At 42.5% G+C, this 19,979-nt stretch overlaps 1 protein-coding gene across 12 annotated transcripts in view; it reads left to right on the top strand.

The window, feature by feature from the left end:
* Nucleotides 1-19,979, top strand: part of dst (dystonin) — a 413,393-nt gene that overhangs the window by 150,867 nt on the left and 242,547 nt on the right. For all 12 annotated transcript variants that reach the window (XM_039739122.1, XM_039739120.1, XM_039739118.1 and 9 more), the window contains 2 exons: nucleotides 2,328-2,494; nucleotides 17,554-17,666. In XM_039739122.1, the coding sequence (XP_039595056.1) occupies nucleotides 2,328-2,494; nucleotides 17,554-17,666 (280 nt within the window). The remainder of the gene's footprint in view (nucleotides 1-2,327; nucleotides 2,495-17,553; nucleotides 17,667-19,979) is intronic.

Here is a 19,979-nt window from a genome sequence, read left to right as displayed (position 1 = left end):
CTTAAACCCCCATTGCACATGTTTGGTAAGAAATGAAGATGGCACTTGACAGACACTTCTCATCTAATCAGATGGAGTTTGAGAGGACCTGCCACAAAGAATGAGAGAAACTGAAGAAATCCAGGCGTGCAAAGCTTGTAGAGACTCACCAAACGAGTCGAGGCTGAACTGCATGCAAAGAGGCTTCTGCAAAGTACAGAATTAAGGGTCTGAAAACTTTTATGAATGAGAGAGTTCCATTTTTTGGTTTTGAAAATAATTTGCACACCTTACTGAAGTTATTTGGGTTATTAAGTGTAAAGTGATGTCAAATGTATATGTTTCAAATGAAATCTACAACACAGTTAAGCGTGCAGAAAGTCAAAGGGTCTGAAGACCTTTGGAATCCACAGAGTATTAAAAGATAAACACTTCATGACCCCTTTCATGAGGTGTTTCCTGGGTTGACTGGCCTCTTGGGGGTTTTGTTTCAGTTGAAATGAATGGTTGGCAAAGCCCGCCACAGAGGTCTGGAATGGTGAGTTGACTCCCACGGGTCCTAAAGTCATCACTGCCACCAGATCTCTCAGGGCAGAAACTAGAAAAGAAAGGCAGATAACCCGGGTGATCCCCTCGGCCCCTCTTTAGAATGGGGAGCTGTTTCATTTTTTGTATTTTTAATTTTAAAACAGTAAAATATTAATGCACCAGTTGTTGAATGAATTACTAATTTTAATGTTCATGTAGAAATCTAACCATCGACAAGCTTATTGGTTAGTGTCTTAGACAGTGGCTGGTGTACATCTTGAAGCAAAAAGGCATAGGGCCTTGTGATACCCCCATACTGTTGGTGGTGGTCCTCGACACTCTCTCAGCCATGCTGTACTGCTGGTTAACAGGAATGTAGTTGAATATCCACCGAGTGTGGCTGATCTGCTCTCAGATATGTTTTATATATTTATATATTTTGTTTAAATCATTAAGGTAATTGTGCACAGTGCAGTGAAAGTAAAAGTGATAATGAAAACGAATCAACCTTTGAGCTTCTTGAAGTTTCAGTTAGGAGCCTCAGTGCAAAGTTCTTGAATCCCCACCACGTGTGAGTGAACACATCACAGTTTCCGAGCGGCCGGCCGAGCCGACATGCCTTTGTGTGTGAATCATTGAGCCATCTGGCTGAGGAGGTTTAAAACATGACCAGGAGGGGCAGAAAGGAGGGAGGAAAGGAGGGAGCGAGTGGTCTTAGTGGTGTCTGCAACCTCAGTAGCCAATGTTTATGTGTCGAAAGAATCCCCCCCAACCATAAATGAGACGAGCCACAATCACTGAGTTTGGCATTTCTTTAAGATTTATAAAGACTGAAGAGTGTCGAGTCCTGCCTGTCTATGTAAGTCCGCTCTGCTAGGGGTCTGCTAGTTTGGTCCAGGCCACAGAGTTGGGGGACCTCTCCTAGCCAAAGACCTCTTGAAATGAAGTCATAAAGTAATACCCCACCCAAAAATGATCACGTTCTTTTATGATGTTACGTAACCCATGTAGTTTGTCTTGATCTATCATATAGTGCCTTTCACAACTATCTATCTATCTATCTATCTATCTATCTATCTATCTATCTTTCTTTCTTTCTTTCTATTATATAGTGCCTTACATATCTATCTGTCTATCTATCTATCTATCTATCTATCTATCTATCTATCTATCTATCTATCTATCTATCTATCTATCTGTTATATAGTGCCTTTCTTTCTATTATATAGTGCCTTTCACATATGTCTATCTATCTACTAGCCATTTTGAAAATATTGCTTCTTGTTATTGTCATGATAAATTTTTTCCATTTTAAATATTTTTTTGTGCAGTATATTTTGGCTTACTGTTTGTTTTTACAGTATTACAGTATTTATTGTTATGCTATCAATTTTCTGTTCAGGCAAAAAGAAATATTGTTCCCTTTTTTATTTTTCCTGTTTTCTTTTATGGTTCGTTGCTGTGATGTGGCCAGGCTTAGCTCGAGTTGTGGCTTTGATTGTCACTTATCGTGACTTCATTAACATGTCGCCTTCTAATTGACTTCGAAGTGTGTGGATGTCCTTTAACTAGATGGTCACGTCCTTGGTTGTTGCACTTTGACATCTTTGTGTCTTGCCCTTTGTCGTCTGCGTGTCTCTTCCTCTCCTGATCTTTCTCTAGCCGTTCAGCCTGCCCCTTAACAGTTCTGTGCTGAGCTCCTTTTTTACAGACACTAACGTCTATGTGGCTTTAAACCCCAAATACTCTTAAAAAGAGAGTTTTGTTTGTATATGAGGTGGCTTATAAACTCTCCTTATTTTTTCCTCTTTGTCTTCCAGATTTCTGACATTCACGTTACTGGAGAGTCGGAGGACATGACGGCCAAGGAGCGTCTGCTGTTGTGGTCTCAGCAATCCACCGATGGTTATGTGGGAGTTCGCTGTGAAAACTTCACTACCTGCTGGAGGGATGGGAGGCTGTTTAACGCTATTATTCATAAATACAGGTACTGTATTGCTTTAATTTAAATTAATTATTTATAAAGTTGTTTTATTGTTTTTATATTTTATTGTAGTGCACTCGTGGGACGTTCGTTGGTTTGTGCTTTGGCCTTTTTGTTGTGTTGTTGCCCGCAATGACTTCTATGTTAGGTTTTTTCAGCTCCAATGCACTCCTGAGGTTTTATTTGTACATGTAGGTCTTGGCACCCGGAGCCGCTCTTCGGAGACCTCAAGGTGACGAGTCAGGTCACTTAGCCTGTCTGGGCTCATTTTGTATAAGTATATGTTTGTGTACCTGTGATGCCATCAGGGGTGGCTGCTGCTGTGATTTTGCTGAGGTGTAATTACTGAATTATAGCGCTAGTGTTATGTCAGTTGCCTAATTATCTCGTTAGCTTTCTTCATCTAAGAGCTGAAGGTATTCGGCAGACAGACAGTGAATGTCAAATCTAGATGATCCAGCAGAGGAGCCTGGTCAGCTCTTAAAAACGATCGGGACATCTTCGACCATGAACTAAAAAAAACATCTTGATGGACGTAACGGTCCCCCTCCCCTCATTCGTCCAGATTTTTACGTCCTTACAAAAATTGTGCTTTTGTAGATGGCAGCATATCGTTCAGCATTCGTGCTGGCTGCTTGTGATGTTTTATTGTGGAGTTTATGGTTAGTAGTCTGAACCCCATCGGGTGGTGTGTAGAAGGTCATCTGCAGTGGGCCAATAAGACCGCCTGTGTAGTCTAACTGGCTGTGTAGGGTCCTCCGGTTGTGTGGGCGTGCAGCGTTAACGTGGGTGAAGGACATGAGGGCACATTCTGATACCGCAGATAATTTGAAAATGTAATAAAGTTTAATAACACAGGTGGCTGGTGGAATATGACTGTATTCTTGTGTCTTTTATGTTGTGTTGTCAATTTTGAATTCATATTTGTTACGTTTGTATTTCTGTACCGTCGCTTGAGGTGCTTTGTGGGTGGAGCTTCAAGAGGCGGGGCCACTCTGACACCAATGCTATAGGCTCCTCCTTCTCACTATAAAGGGAGAGCTGCAGTAGCGAATTACTGAGTGTCAGCTAGGGTTGAGGGTTCAGAGTCATTGTTTTGGGTCTCTTTTGTTCCTTTTTGACTCTTTTTATATTGAATATGTGCATTATTCTTTATATGTGTACAACCTGCCTTTGTTATGTCCCATGCATGTTGTGGGTGGTCCCCATCCCCACAAAGCACAACATAAACACAAAATAACTAACTGACTCCAGAGTGCATTCACAATAGACTGTGGGAGACCCCCCTCGATTTTATAAGGTGGGTGGGCAGGTTGTGGCGGTCTGTTGTGGACTCCAATTGTGAAGTTAATTGTGTTTTTGCTGTGCTCGTGCTGTTGATGTATCTTTGGATTTTTGAACCTTCATGCTTGGTGTTTGACTGGATTACTGAGTTGAGACTTTGTTTCTGTTGGACTGCCTTGGTGTTGTTGGGAAATTCTTTTGCTTCTTGTGGTCCAGTGAGCTTCATTGTGATTAATGAACATCTTGTGAGAATAAAGTTATATTTTATAAAGATTCGGGGCTTGCTCTCATTACTAGCTGGGGTTTGACGGTGAGAACCCCCTTTAGTGGGCATATTTTTGGAAAGTGCTTATTGGGTCTTATGTGCTTTGGGACTTCTAGGCCATGACTCTGAGTTGTACTTGGAGTATTGCAAGGATTGTTTTTTTTCTTTGCTCTTGGATTTTGTTTATTTTTGGGTAGGCAAATTGTTTTGTTTGCACCCTTGAGCATTTTAATGTATTTTTCAAGTGTGATAAATAAATCCTAATTTGTAAAGATTCTTTGTTTGCTCATTTGTGTTACATTTCAGCCAGAGTTCGTCTCCTGACTTGCATTTGATTCCTTTTTTATGTCTTATTTGCTCATGTTTGATTTATGAAAATATTGTTTTTTTTTGCTTATTTGAATAATTATGTTTTTAATTAGTTTGGTGTATTGTTTAGTTTCTATGCATTCACGCTTGTGTTACCTTGTGCCATGTCAATGCCAGATGACCAGTTCACCTTGTCATGTCTATCGTTTGATTCAAGCAGTGCTTCAGTTTCAGTTTGTTCTACAAATGCCTTTGTGGCTTGTTGTTTGCCATTGTGTATTTAGTTGGAGGCTCCACCCCACTCATGAATATTGATGAGCTACCTTAATGCATGAAATATTCATGATTTTCTTTTCTAGCGTGATGTTATATCATTCACTAGATGGCAGTAAAATTCTGTCCTGAGTGCTAAAATATGCAAAGCAGAATATTGCACATCACTTTGAATCTGACATGGGCTTAACCGTAATTACGTAGAATCATGATTAATGAGAAAAGGTTAAAATCGTTCTGTTCATTTGTGACTTTGTCAACATGTTTAATATATTGTTTTTTTATATTTAAGAATATGTAATTTGTTTTTATTTTCATAAATAGAATAGCAAAAGGTGTTCAAAAGAGCCCTACAGAAGCAGTCCAAAAGAAAACAAAGTTCCAATACACAAATCCAGAAAGAGCCAGGAAAATGAGAAAATCCGAGCGACAGACAACACTTCCAAAACTCTAAGTAGACTTCAGTGAGAACTCCGCCCAAGTGGGCGCCTTTTCTCTGGGATTAAATGTCCAGTGGGAGGTCTCAGGAGCAATGATGTCAAGGTGGCCCCGCCTCTTGGGGATCCGCCCATAAAGAACACGAGAAATGATAACTGAAATAAAAGTAAACTCGTACAGATCTGACAAATAACGACTCAAAAACAACTAAAATAAGCATAACACACATACTGTAAACGCAAGTGAATGTACAGTAGAACGGCGTCTCTTTCGGATGCTGCCCCATCTTAGATGGCTAGTTGACTTTTTGTAAGTCTGGAATTGCTCTTATCACGAGATGGTCTAAACCTGGTACAAGCCTTCAGCAGGTGTACAGGTGTTCCTAATAATTTTTGCCCAAACTGCCCATGAGAGATATCAGTTTTCATGTTTTAATCAATTTTCAAACCTTTCTGGAACGATGTCTTCACTTTGCCGTCATGAGTTATTGAGTGTACAGTCGGGCCATGCGATTTGCAGATCTGCCTACTCGTGGGTTTGACATCGAGAATTAAACGGGCTTTGTAGTAAACAGGAAAGATGTTGTTCCCACAATGCTGTGCGTTTGAATCAAAGACCAAACTCTCGACCAATGAGCTTTCATAAATGGCACCCTAGCCATGTGATGGAGTGACCGTCCCTGCCCTCGGAAGCAAAGACACTCAGTGATTCCCGTAAACATGTGACAGAAGTTGTTTCAAGTCGCGCAGTGCAACACCAGCCATTTTGAAACTCACCAGATCCACTAAAGCCGGATTATTTTATGGCCCTCTTATGGAGATCCAAGGTTCTGGAGGGAGGCCGTCTGGCTAGCCTGCAGTGCTGCCTTCTAGTGGATGTAGGCGGTAATTCCATCGGGAATTGCTTTCTGCCACCAAATCCTGACAAATGCGGCAGCCTTTTTGTCTTCATGGAGCTTCAGCAGAGAAGCATCTTCTTGTTTTCTTGTGTGTCTTATCTTGTCCTTGTATCCTAATCATTTAGCCTGTTTGCATTTTTTTCTGAATTGGACTAAAAGGCATTTTGTTTTACCCTTTGCATTCCCATCCTCCATGTTATCTTGGCTTTTAACCACAGGGAACAATGAAGAGCCGCCAACCCATCACCTCTTCATTGTGTTTATTTCTTTGCGCCTGCTGTTCTTAACCCGTCGTTTGCTGCAGCCCAATATATTTTGTGCGGTTTTTGTGGGCCTTTCTTTGCTCATGGGGCTACACGCGTGTTGGTGTGTGCGTCGGCGTGTCGTGGTCATGGCAGATCCCTTCATCACAATGCAGTCCTGGAAAGCTGCTCTCTTGAGTTCAACACAAATCCAGCGTGCAGTAGTGAACAGGTGAGGGACCATACCTCCCACTGTTCAGGCGAGAGCTCGGTGAGAGTAAATCTGTCGAATTAGTGGGGGCTTCAGCAGGCATTTAAGGTGACGAAAAGAGAAAGAAGATAAAATTCCAAAAGAGACGCCTGCCAGTTTTATACACAGGTTTGACAAAAGTTGTACGTGAGTAGGGGGGTGGAGGGTTTGGCAAAATAACAGAAACACCTGACAAACAGCGGATTCAGCGAGTCTTCGGACCCCTTCACTTTCTGCCCACTTACATTTTATTTTAAACAGACACATGTGCTGTTTTTGCCGAGCAGTGTACAGTTATCCCCTGGGATTTGTGGGGATTTAGGGGCGTAGGAAACCTGCAAAAGTGAAGATCTGGCCCCCCCACCTCAGCTCCTAATACTGTACTGTTAACCACAAGCTTTACCAATAACATTCAGTCGATTATTTCACAAATTCTAGACGAAAAAATACTGTTATAAATACAGTGCCCTCAGGACAAAGACCCCTTTTGCTTTAAATGACCCACCTTAGCTCCACAGTTTAAAATTTCAAATCAAGCAATTCAGATTTGTCATTAAAGTGCACACCGCACACTTTCATTTAAGAGGATTTGCAGACATTTCGGTCACACAACACTTTTTCTACACGGTCCCCCCATTTCTGGACACCATAATGTTTGGGACACAGCAGCGGCAGGACTATTAAAGCTGTTGCCATATTTAGGAGTAAACTAGAAGGATCAGGACAGATGACATGTTGGTAGTTCTAGGTGCAGACCACAAGTCAGTAGAGTGATTCGTACTGGAGCTGGAGTTGGTGGGGATCGAGCAATTTGTTCTGTACAAGGAAAGAAGAGATTTGGTTTGGTACAACATGTGTGAGTACTTTGGAGAGAAAGGAAAGGAGAGAGGCAGGCCTGCAACTGCTACCTTGGGATGGATCAAGTGTTGCTTTTTTGAGGCCTGCTAAAACCAATCAGTTATTGCTTGAATGCCCTGGCTTATGTGAGTGTCATTGCTGACCACGTGTGTCCCTTCATGGCCACAATTTACACATCTTCTAATGGCTGCTTCCAGCATGATAACCCACTATGTCACAAAGCAAAAGCCATCTCAAAGTGGTTGCACGAACGTAACCAAGAGTTCAGTGCTCTTCAGTGGCCTTCAAAATCCCTGCCTCTGAATCCAATAGAGCACCTCTGGGATGTGGTAGAACAGGAGATGAATGTGCTACATGACAAACCTGCACAAACTGCGTGATGAAATCATGTCAACGTGGATCAGAACATCTTCTGAAATCCGTACCATGAATTGGAGTAAAAATGTTGTACAAGTACAGGCGGTAGAGCAGCAGCTATCAGCTCTCTGGGCTCAAATCCTGTGCCCTGCTTGTTGTCCTTGTGGTGCTGGAATGTTCTCCCCATACACACTGTATATGACTTTATCTTCCATATCCTGAAAGAGGTATGCAATTACTGGGACCAGCCTACCCTCCATTAAAGATATCTTTATAAAGCGTTGGATCCACAAAGCCTATACATTATGAAGGACCACTGCCCCCCTTCAGTGGTCTCTTTGTCTCGCTTCCATTTGGCAGAAGGCACTGCCAGGTTCTTCAACAGCTTCTACCCCTTGGCGGTCCGGACACTGAACTCAGCGCTGGCCCCTTCCACTCATTTCAACATTTGTTATGTTTATTACTACTGTTGTTTTTTATTATTAGTTCTTGTTATTATTTATTTATTGCCATTTATTTCAAATTATTACCACCTATTCACTTACCTATTATTTATTTATTGGTAGTATAGTATAGTTCTTTACCTGTCTTGCACTTGTCCTGTGTCTATGTAGATATTTCACCGTGGTGGTCCTGTTATTTCATGCCACTGTATGCTGCCATATGGTGTATAGGTGGTATGATAATAAAGCCTGGTGACTTGACGTGACTTATGTGATGCTACACTCACCGGCCACTTTATTAGGTACACCTGTTTGTTAACGCAAATCTCTAATCAGCCAATCACGTGGCAGCAGCTCAGTGCATTTCAGCATGGAGACGTTGTCATGATGACCTGCTGAAGTTCAAACTGAGCATCAGAATGTTGATAAAACGGGTTTGAAGTGACTGTGAATGTGGCGCCTTTGTTGGTGCCAGATAGGCTGGTCTGAGTATTTCAGAAACTACTGATCTACTGTACTGAGATTTTCATGCGTAATCATCTCTAGAGTTTACAGAGGATGGTTCGAAAAAAGGGAAAATATCCAGTGGGCAAAAATGCCTTCGCTGCTGCCTCACAGTATGGAGACCTGGATTCGCTTCCTGGGTCCTCCCTGCGTGGAGTTTGCATGTTCTCCCCGTGTCTGCGTGTGTTTCCTCCCACAGTCCAGAGACATGCAGGTTAGGTGCATTTGCGGTCCTAAATTGTCCCTAGTGTGTGCTTGGTGTGTGTGTGTGCCCTGCTGTGGGCTGGCGCCCTGCCCGGGGTTTGTTCCTGCGATTGCACCCTGTGCTACCTGGGATTGGCTCCAGCAGACCCCCGTGACCCTGTGTTAGGATAAAGCAGGTTGGATAATGACTGACTGACTGATTGACTGATTGACTGACAAAAATGCCTTGTTGATGCCAGAGGTCAGAGGTGAATGGCGGGACTGGTTTGAGCTGATAGAAAGGTAAGAGGAACTCAAATAAGCACTCGTTACAAGTGAGGTGCGCAGAAGAGCAGCTTGGAACACACAACACGTCCAACCTTTAGGTGGGCTACAGCACTGCACATAAATGAATTGATTCAAACCATTTTTGAAACTTGTCTAGCATGGTGGGGAATTATTTTTTTTTTATATTTTATGATGAAAGTAGCTATTTTGTTAATTGATTGAATGAATTAATTTATGTGCGCCCCACGATTTTATTTAGTCACATATAACCACAAAAATTGTGGTTAATGAAAAAATGTTTTTCCTTTTTAGTGCATTTATAACTAAAGTAAATAAACTCAGTTTACTTAAAAAAAAAACTTTTTTATATATTTTAGTTTTTACTTTTTGGTTTTTGAGTATTTTGCAAATTATTTTTCTTTAAAAGTATTACATAATATATCTTCTTTGCAGAATTATTTGAATGTTAAAAAGAATTATATTTTGGCTCTTATGGGATTAGCCCTCGGTTGCTGCAAAAAAAAAATTTCGATGACTGAACGGCAAGCTTATGCTTAACAACAACAACATTTATTTATATAGCACATTTTCATACAAACAGTAGCTCAAAGTGCTTTACATATTAAAGAATAGAAAAATGAAAGACATAATTATAAAAAATAAATCAACATTAACATCGAATAAGAGTAAGGTTCAATGGCCAGGGGACAGAAAAACAAAAACTCCAGACGGCTGGAGAAAAAATAAAATCTGTAGGGATTCCAGACCATGATACCGCCCAGTCCCCTCTGGCTTACGCCAGTACTTCCTCGCCGTGATCATCTAGGCTACTCCTTTGCAAGAGCACACAAGTAAAGTTGGCACGCGTCTTGACCCACTCCACTCACTGTGGGGGCAATCTGACGTGTCTCTCACTTGTATGCTTCTGTCACAAGAATGACGAAAAGACATTATAAAGGTTTGGGGCAGCCACCCGTGTAATATATCCTGGCTGCAAAAGGGTATCTTTCAAGAGATACTTTCCAAACTCCAAAACAGAACTGATTATGTGAAGTTAAGATGGCGGCTTTAAAGGCCAGGGTAGGAAATAACGTCATCAGGGCCGGAAGGGGAAGTGATGTTGTCAGAGGCGCCAAAACAGGAAGTGATGTCATCGGATTTGCTGGAACCCTGTGGGATTTCTCAAGAATGGTCTGCAAAGGATTTAGAGGGACAGTTAGTGCACCCCGCCACCCCTTGCTCAGATGTGGAATTGCCATTATTCAGGCCCTTTAGTTGACTCTTACTCACACTTCATATATATTGTAAGTTGATGGACGCTTGAGGGCGTTGTTGCCCCGTGAAACCCAACAGACCGATGCAGACACTGGTTTAAAAGTGCCCAGAAGTATTTTAATTCAAAGTGCCCCAAAGCACCTCCACCACCATAAATCAATAATCACAATAACAATACACTATAATACACCAATCCTCCACTCCCTGCCATCTCTTGTTTGCTGGGTCTCGCATAGTCCCTTATATAGACCTTGACCCGGAAGTCAGATGAAGACTTATAATTTTCTTCAGCCCGGAAGTGCTCCTGTCCTTCCGTCCCCATGACTTGGAAGTTCTTCCGGGCTATAGGGAAAATAAAAATCCCCGTGTCTCCCTGCAGCGTCACACAGTGGCACCTAGGAGGGCTGTGAAGTCGATCTCCATCTCCCATGATGCCCTGCAGGAATCCTGGGCACCTCCATGCTGCTGGAAAGATGGCATCTATCGGCCTGGAAGTGTCAGCTAGGATGAGCTGCCGGCCGTTTGTCACAATATGTATACAGTGAACCCTCGTTTATCACGGTTAATCCGTTCCAGACTCTACCGTGATAAATGAATTTTCACGAAGTAGAATTCTTTATTTATAAATCGAATATTTTCGCTGTTTGAGTATAGAAAACCTGCTTACGACCTTCTAAATATGTTTTTTAACATTATTAGAGCCCTCTAGACATGAAATAACACCCTTTAGTCACCATTACACTCGTATTACCCAATATATTAGACAAGATAAGAGAAAATAAGACATATTAGACGTTACAAATATATTACTAGGCGTACTCGCCTTTTAAGGCGACCGACTTTTATCCTCAATTTTTGTGCGCTCCATGTGTACATCAGGCATGTAAGTGTAGGGAATGAGAACATCAAAGTGCCCATTCATAACATCTCCCGAAAATGAAAAGCTTTTTTATCCCCTCAAGTGCCTGTCCAAAGTCGTACAATGTCAGCCCGAATCTGTACCGCTAAAGACGGAGTTTCATGCACTAAATAAGCTATTGATGAGAATAAGCAAGCACCATCTCCCCTGATATTGACTACGCGGTGAGGCATTTGTACTCCATCAACATTAATTATTTCCAGAGACATCATTTTGTCTATTTTTCCAGCGCATCGCGCACAAAAGCAAGGGAACGATGAGAGCACCAGAACTCTGCTCACATCGCGTCGCTTCGTACCTCAAGCCGTAAGTAGTAAGTCTGTAATAAGTGGAATACCGCTACGCTTTGCACTCACGGGATGGAAGGACAATCCTGAACGCTTTTATATAGTAGATTATTGTACTGTACATTTTATTGCACACAACCACTAACCTATGAAGGCACGACCTCAGTAGGAGAGTCTTCAGAGGTGGTGCAGTATCTTCAGCAGGTGCGTTGTTGTCTTCATTCGTTGAAGGAGTACTAGGAGTAGGCAGTTGGTGTCTGGGTGCGCGGCTGAAGAACATCTTGATAGGCAGTTGCTGGCGCTGTCTTTTCATATGCGTGAGGAGGCTTTTGTAGGGTATTGCCATCTTTAATCATATCCAAGAGTTTCACCTTCTCCTGGATAGTAAGCATCTTCCTCCGCGCTTAGTTTTATTGTCAGAAGGCTTAGAAAAAGCAGCACGTTTAGGAGCCATCGTAGGGCTTAGATAAAAGTTCTCAGAAAACGCATGCGTAGTGACGTAAGCGCGTATGAGAAAAAAATCGCAATAGAGTGCAGCCGTGAAAGTCGAAGCGTGATATAGCGAGGGATCACTGTACATGTATGCTCTCTGTCACTGTTGTGTGTGCGTTAATTGGAATTGCATAACCATTGATTACAGCGAAATTTGTTATGTAATTGCATCAGTTTGGCGGGTTATTGTATTGTCATCGAAAATGAACACGTATGCAAAATTTGAAGAAATTTGCCTTGCCAAAAGTGGGCTTAAAATCATTTGCAAGATTTGACCCAGACAAACAAAAAGCAGAGGAGTCAAGTTAAATAAAATCACTTAAAAATGGCAAAATTGGATCATGCGATAAAAAGGTTTAAGAACCACCATCCCGATTTTTTTAGTATAATAAGATCTCTTAACTAAAATTAAATATGGGTGACAATAAAGCGTCAGCCTCCATTTGGGGTCTGTGACCATTCAAAATGCTCTTATCATTTTGTAGTCACATGGAACATGAAACAGCCCTGGGTGACCATGGACCGCAGGGTGTTGTTATCCTTTTCCTTGCAGTCCAGGGTGATGTTAGCATGGGTGTCTGCCACCTACCGCACTAAATGCGTTGACACTGAGGAACCAGAGGGCGCGGGCTTCATGCCCCTGTCAACTGTGACTCATAAAAATCAGACGACGAACGGCTTTCAGGAGCAGGCCGTGAAGGACACCATGTACGCCTGCGATGCTCGGGCGGTTTGACTGAGACATACCACATGGAGGTGAGGAAATTACACTTCATATCAGCACTCCACCTCTTTGTGAACCTCACACTCGGTCGAGAAAGTGGTTTGAGCAAATGTGCCCCTAAGGAGTGGCAGCTGGTTGCACGGAGCTTATCTGAGCATTCTCACCTGTCAGGGCCGAGCAGTCGGCTTGATTGGCTGTTGATGAGTTGTTCCTATCAGTCTCGGGGATATCAGGAAGGGCTAAGACTTCACACAAGGGAAAAAAAAATATATCAGTTATTCATTTTGACTGCTAAAATATGCCTTGCATTTTTATACATGTAGCGAGATGTTGCTGTCATGAACGCGGCAGGTGTGTTACACGGCTGTGCCTAGGCATGTGCCACGGAAAATGTATACTTAGGAATTGATTTGAAAATAGAAAACTGCTGGCAGCCTCCTGGTACGCTAAATGTATGTTTTACACACAGGACCTTGGAGTCAAGCCGAGTGTAAAGCATTAAAAATCTTGGGAATTAAAAGGCAAAGCCCACAGTGAATGTTTTCAAGCTGGAGTAAAATAAAGGCCGTCCTCGAGAGCTTGTGAGACTTTTCAGTCAATCATTATTCTACATAAGCGGGCACCCCTTAAACCGGACGACTTTCAAAGCAAACACAAATCAGTATAAACGAGGGGTAATTAATAGAAACACGGTGACAATGAAAATGTTTTAAGGCACCTTGCAGTCAACCCCATCTATTATAAAGTTGAAATAGAGAAAAAAAAAATGCATAAAACGAGTCTTCTTAGACCGGAGTCCTATTCCGACTGCCAAAGATGGTGGGCCTTCCAGTTATATGGTTGCTGGGCAGGAAGAGGTGGGTCTGGGTGGGTGGACACCGGAAGTGACATCAGTGGAGGAGAGCTGTCAGTCTTCCGGTCTACAGAGGGAAGAAACAAGAGAGAGTGTTATCAGACAGCGCCACCCCCTGGATTGGTGTCTTATTACCATCACCTGAGCCCTTAAACTGTCTCTCATGCCAACACCTGTGACCGAGGGTAAATCCTGAAGTAAAGGCAAGTTGAGAATTATGTGGTAATAAAATGGTTCAAAAGGCAATGTAATATCACATGTTCGCAGTGGCTTATGGGTAGTTTGAACACACACAGCACAGCACTCTGCCATTAGTCTAGTTGAAGCCAACATGGATGTTCCTTTGCGGGTTTGCATAATTTTTTATCAACTTACGTTTGGGCAGAGGGAGCTGAACTGGCTTGTGCGGATCAGTAAGCTGTTGGGTTAAGCAGTCTTAAGCAAACTTTATGGTACCCCAAGTCCTCGTGCACTATGAGATGTGCAGATGCTTAGCGGATATCCAAATGTGCAGCAACAGCGGACAACTCAATCTGTTGATTTTCTCTATTGAAGGCATTCGCCATGTCGATGTGGACTTGTGTTGGCAATGCTGATGGTCAACCAGATCGAGCTTTGTTGGTTACACTTGTTCTTCAGATTAGTAAGATGTTTGGGTTCCCGTCTCGTGCAAACTTTATGGTACCCCAAGTCCTCATTTACTATGTGATGCGCAGATGCTTAGCGGATATCCAACTGTGCAGCATCAGCGGACAACTCAATCTGTCGCTCTTCTCTAATGAAGGCATTCGCCATGTCAATGTGGGCTTGTGTTGGCGAAGCTGATGGTCGACCAGCTTGAGCTTCATTGGTTATACTCATTTTTCACACCTTAAACCTTACTACCCATTCATGAAGTTTTTGTTGAGTCCCACTGTTTTCACTTTGGCGAATTTCAGCAGGTTTCACTCTCACCACCCAAAGAAATCTCACTACGGCACGTCACTCAGTCGTTCAACAATATTGCAAAGTGGGGCGTCCATGTTCATTTGACCTTGGCTCCAACTAGACTAACAGCAGAGTGCTGCGATGTGCTTGTTCAAACGTGCTGTATGGCATCAGCTTCTATTCCTTGCGGTTACTGCGTCGTTTTCAAATTATCTTTACTTTTTGATATACCCTCTGCCACACAGGGGCACTGTCTGGGTTTGTCAAAGATGTAAGCAATGCCACCCTGGGACACTGAGCGGGCACGATTGCTAACTGGCTAACTCTTCTGTCACAGTCAGGGCGTCTTAACAACATCATAGACCCCCCTGGCAAAGTAGTGCACTGTGACCCCTGTTTTGATAGCAAAACAGAAACATACTGCAGATAGACATCAGAAACATGGCGGGCCCCTACGCTCCTGGGGTCCCCAGCCAGTGACCATTGTCCTCACACATCAAGAGCTCCAAGAAAATGCCCTTCGAGGGCAACTGATTTCCACAAGTTATAAATGCAGGGCACTCCCGGATGGTGGTGCCTTGTTTGGAAGATCCACCTGACCCCAGTGCCTGACCGCTCTCTAGTGCAGGGGTCTCAAACACCGGTCCTGGAGGGCCCCAGTGGCTATGTTTTCATTCTAACCCTTTTCTTAATTAGTGCACTGTTTTTGCTGCTAATTAATTCCTTTCATTTTAATTGACTTGTTTTTTTTAAGAATTCATTTCTTTCCTTAAATGGCACCCAAACAGAAATTAAATGTGAAGTGAGGGAGCCAACAGAAGACCACCTAAGTCAGGGCCTCAAACTTCCACCAATTTCACTCCAACCAGTTGCTCAATCAGGTGCCGAGTCTCATCGTTAATTAAACTCGTTTTTTAATTTGCAATGGCAGACATTTCTGAAATTGTTGATTTTTTATTTTCTAAGAGCACTGGTAGAATGTTTTGGGGGTCCGGAGCAGATCAACATTTGTGAGACCTTCACCTGTCTTTATTTTCAGATATTGTATGATGGACACAGTTTGCTGGTCCTGTTTTAGCTCATTTTGATCTAATGATTGTTTGGCTGCTAATTAAGGAAAAAGAAACAACTAAGGGGTCTGAGTCTTCAAGTGCAAGTCGATTAAAATGAATTCAAAAGACGTCAATTAGCAGCAGAAAGAGGTCAATAAGTAAGAAAAGTGTTCGAATGAAAACCTGCAGGTATTGGGACCCTCCCGGGACCAGAGTTATGGAGTCCTGCTCTAGAGCCTTCTAACCACAGCAAATATCTGAGCATAACTTGTTGTTAATAAGCCATCATGCATATTTCATTTTGGTTCTGATTATTATTTCAAGTAAACTGGGTGACCCGGCTGACACCCCAACATTTCATTTGGGCTTTTTCCTTTCTCATGGTCATCAACAAATCATATACAGCAACAAGGGAGAATAAGCCACATCACCATTACAGGTACCCTTAAGTTCCCCCCAAGCCCAGAGTGAAGACGTCTCTCGGTATCCGCAGAGCTCAAGTCCCTTATATTAAATGACACAGCATTTCTTTAAATCATCCCTGGATAACTTATAACAGCACTAGTAGCACTACTAATACCTCTATGAATTTCAGCATCTTACTGCTTTATTGTGCGAATACTTGATTCATCCTTACTGACCTCGGTAAGCGACATGCCCCTTTTCAAAAGATCTAAGATCTCCGGGGCTAGGGATCTGTACTGGCAATCGGAAGGTTGCTGGTTTGAATCCTGTAAATGCCAAAATGGACTCTGCTCTGTTGGGCCCTTGAGCAAGGCCCTTAACCTGCAATTGCTGAGCGCTTTGAGTGGTGAGAAAAACGCTGTATAAATGCAAAGAATTATTATTATTATTAAGATTTGAAATTTCTTGTTGAGAGATAAGCACTTTACTCTCCTTCTTAGCCTTTGAACTTGCACTGATTATGTCCCTGCACTTTGTATGCTCAGCCCATCGCTGCTGATTGGATGGTTTAGTGAGGTCATCGCGCTAGCCCTGCCTTAATCTGTCAAATGTCATTGCTCCGCTACGACTCGCATCTGTGATTCTCTAAGGGGGATCTCAATGAAAATCGCTAGCAATGCTCTGAGGGCAAATCAACCCCCATCCCAGTTGACGATTTTCCAAGGGGGAATTGAGATGATGACTGGTGAGCACAGCACCAAGATGGTGATCAAACTTGACCATAGTGGAAGTTAAAATCGTAAGAAGGCTTATGTAGATGAAACAGTGAAAGGATCGTTAGCTGACACTCAAGGGGGCGAGAGTGGAGGTCCTCTCCCCAAACTGGCTTTCTGCAGGATAATTTGCATAAATTCAGCATAGTGTTCAGTGTGGCACAAATTCAGGCTTTGCTTTTTGGAACTTTCTGGAATGATTTTTTTTTTTTTTTATATTTTATATCCGCGGTTAGTTAAATCCTCAAATGTGGAACCTGCAGACGCGGAGGGCCAACTCTGTTTGCCACGGAGATCAAACTGCTATCAAAAAAGGGGCTTTTTAAACACGTTTCAGTGACAATAACAAAAATCAAGGACCAAGTAGAGTATCTTGTTATCTTATGGAAGCTGTTATTCATTTTTTATTCAGTTATGCCAGAATTCTGAAAAAAAAATGCTCCATACAAACTCATTGTTGGTGCACCTTCATTCTTTCAGGTTTTTTTTTTTTTTCTAACTGGGCTAAGTGGTCTCATGCCTTCCTCATTCCTCATCTGGGTTTGGGACCAGCCATGGCCAACTTTGCCCTCTCGTTGCCAGCGCCATATTGTCTCTGCTAATAATGGCTGACGTTTCTGTTCACTGTGTCATCCTGGTGATGCCCTTGCCCTGGCAACAGTTTGGCAAGCAAGCCGTTTGATGAATTGATCTCAGGTCAAAGTTGATAAATTCTTCAAAGTTTTGAATTTTCTCATTATTTTAAATGTTTCTTTCTTTGTAGGCCGGACCTGATTGACATGAACATGGTTGCAAGTCAGTGCAGCCGAATTAATTTGGAACAAGCCTTCAATGTCGCTGAACAGCTTGGAGTGGCCAGGCTCCTGGATCCCGAAGGTCAGTAGGAGTTGTGTTTTGTTGTGTTTTAGAATTCTTCATTTTATTGTGTTGTTTAGCACCTTATGACTTGCTGGTATGAGCAAACCCCCACATATGATATCATCTTAATGTCCAGTTATGTGAGTGTAATGGGTGGCACATGTGGACTGGCATCCCAATTGGGGTTGAACAACGATCCTTAGATGGACCAGGGGAGATAAACACTGCTGAACATTTTTTCCTCCAATCCACCAGATGGCAGTATCCAAGGGTTGGGATTCCCACACAGACATCCACAAGGCATGCTGGGATCTGTAGTCCTGTTGTACAGCCCTGCTGGGTTCTGTGCTGGCCACCTGGGGGATCTGTTAGGATTTATATTTCCTACTTACAGGGACTTCCAGTCAACCTGAATGTGCTTCCAATGGGCCTTGCCCTAGACCCAGAACTACTCCCGGGTCGTAGATATAAGAAGCCACTCGATCTCAGCCCAGTCAGTAGAGGAGCTGGATCAATAGGAAGAAACCTGGTAAACGTCAGTCAGTCATTTGGTATTTCTCTAAATAAAAAAACACTTATTTGCACCCGGGATCGTTTTTGTGTAGTTATGTCTGGAAGTTGGGGCTCGGTGGTGCCCAATGGGGGTCACAAAAAGACATCAAGCTTTGTGGAGTTCCGTGCAATTTTTTGGTGGTTTCTTGACCCGGAAAAACTTCAAATTTTTGGACCACATTTTGTGCCAGTAATTACACCTCTTCTAATAAAGAATAAGCCAATAGGTGAAAATGATCAGACAGACTTGGGGTTGTGCAGGCCACAACAACCGACCCCCATTTGATGCCTGGTTGGACCCTGTCTCCTGGCGGCTTCACCCCACAGAACACAAAGGACATGAAAGAGTGTTCATTTACACACAGAAATACAAGAGATATAAATAAAAGAATTAAAGAAAGCATAATCACAGAAAAAATGTTAACTAGACAAATCAATATTTGTGGCCGGGTGCAATCAGCAAGAAGAAATTTTGGTATACGCCAACCAGGTCATCCCATTTTATCGTCTGTGGATAACGAAAAGGATAATGCAAGACATATTGCTCTTTAAGGGTGTGTCCTGTATGCGGGAATTCAAAAGTCTGCTGCGAGAGTCTTCACACGAAACAGCAACAGCGAGCACATCACAGCCATCCTGCTTCGCCTCCACTGGCTCCCCGTGTCTTAAAGGATTGAATATAAAAGTCTATTAATAACCTACAAAACTTTAAATGGCCTCGGATCAGACTACATCAGTGAGCTTCTCCATTGCTTTGCTCCTCTTTGCCCACTGCGGTCCTCTGATTCTTGCCATCTTGTTGTTCCCCACACTAACCTGTCGTCAGCTGTATAGCGTCCAGACTTTGGAGTGACCTCCGAAATTGATGACATCAGCTGGTGCCATTCATTCTTTTAAAAAACAAATGAAAACTCATCTGTTCAGGAGGGCGTTTAACTTAACCTGACATTCTGCCCTTTACTGATTGGCTCTGCCTGAAATGGCAGCCGTTTATGTGAAATTAAGATGATCACTCTTGAGTGTTGCGGATTGCAATATAAAATGTAGCGCACACTGCACATGCCTTGAAAAGGCACAGTGCTAAGACCGGTGTGATGTGCTCAGGATTTCCTGTTTCTAGTTACGTTTCTTGCTGCTGCATTGTGAGTGGTTGGAGTCTCATCAAAAAATTAAGAAAAATCTGAAATAGTCTGTGCCTTGGGTTGGCAACTTCTGTGTCAGAATTTGGGACCCTCGGTGCAGAAATGAATGAAAGTCTTAATTTAAACAGTAATTTAAGCTTTGATTTAATTTGTGACTTTGGCCCGATGGAGTAGCAGGTGACATCCTCAACAAAGCCATAAATTGTTGTGGCCCACGTGAGAGTCTCTGGCCTCGACTTTGGTGGTCTTCCTGTCAAGTCAAGCCAGGCAAGTCTACAGGGTATAATGGAGTTTATAAGCTGCATGACTCTTTGGAACATCTGACAAACAAACAAACAAATAAATAAATCAATACAGTGGATTTAGAAGTTATTAAGGCCCTTTGTTTTCGTCACACTTCATTGTGTTGTAGATTTAATTTAAAATTGATACATTTGCCATTTTTGCCTATTAATCTGCACTCAGTAACCCATAATGACAAAGTGACAGAATGTTTTCAGAAAGGTTTGCAATTTTGTTAAAAACTGAAAATTGAAATCTGTCATTCCTGGGAGTATTCAGACCCTCCATTCAGTACTCTGTAGAAGCCCCCTTTTGCAGCAATTCCGGCTTTCAGTCTTTTGGAAAGTCTGTAGAC

The sequence above is a fragment of the Polypterus senegalus genome, chromosome 16, assembly GCF_016835505.1.
Source record: "Polypterus senegalus isolate Bchr_013 chromosome 16, ASM1683550v1, whole genome shotgun sequence".
Taxonomy (NCBI): Eukaryota; Metazoa; Chordata; class Cladistia; order Polypteriformes; family Polypteridae; genus Polypterus; species Polypterus senegalus.
Note: the sequence above shows the minus strand (reverse complement) of the source record. Positions and strands in the feature narration are given on the sequence as shown.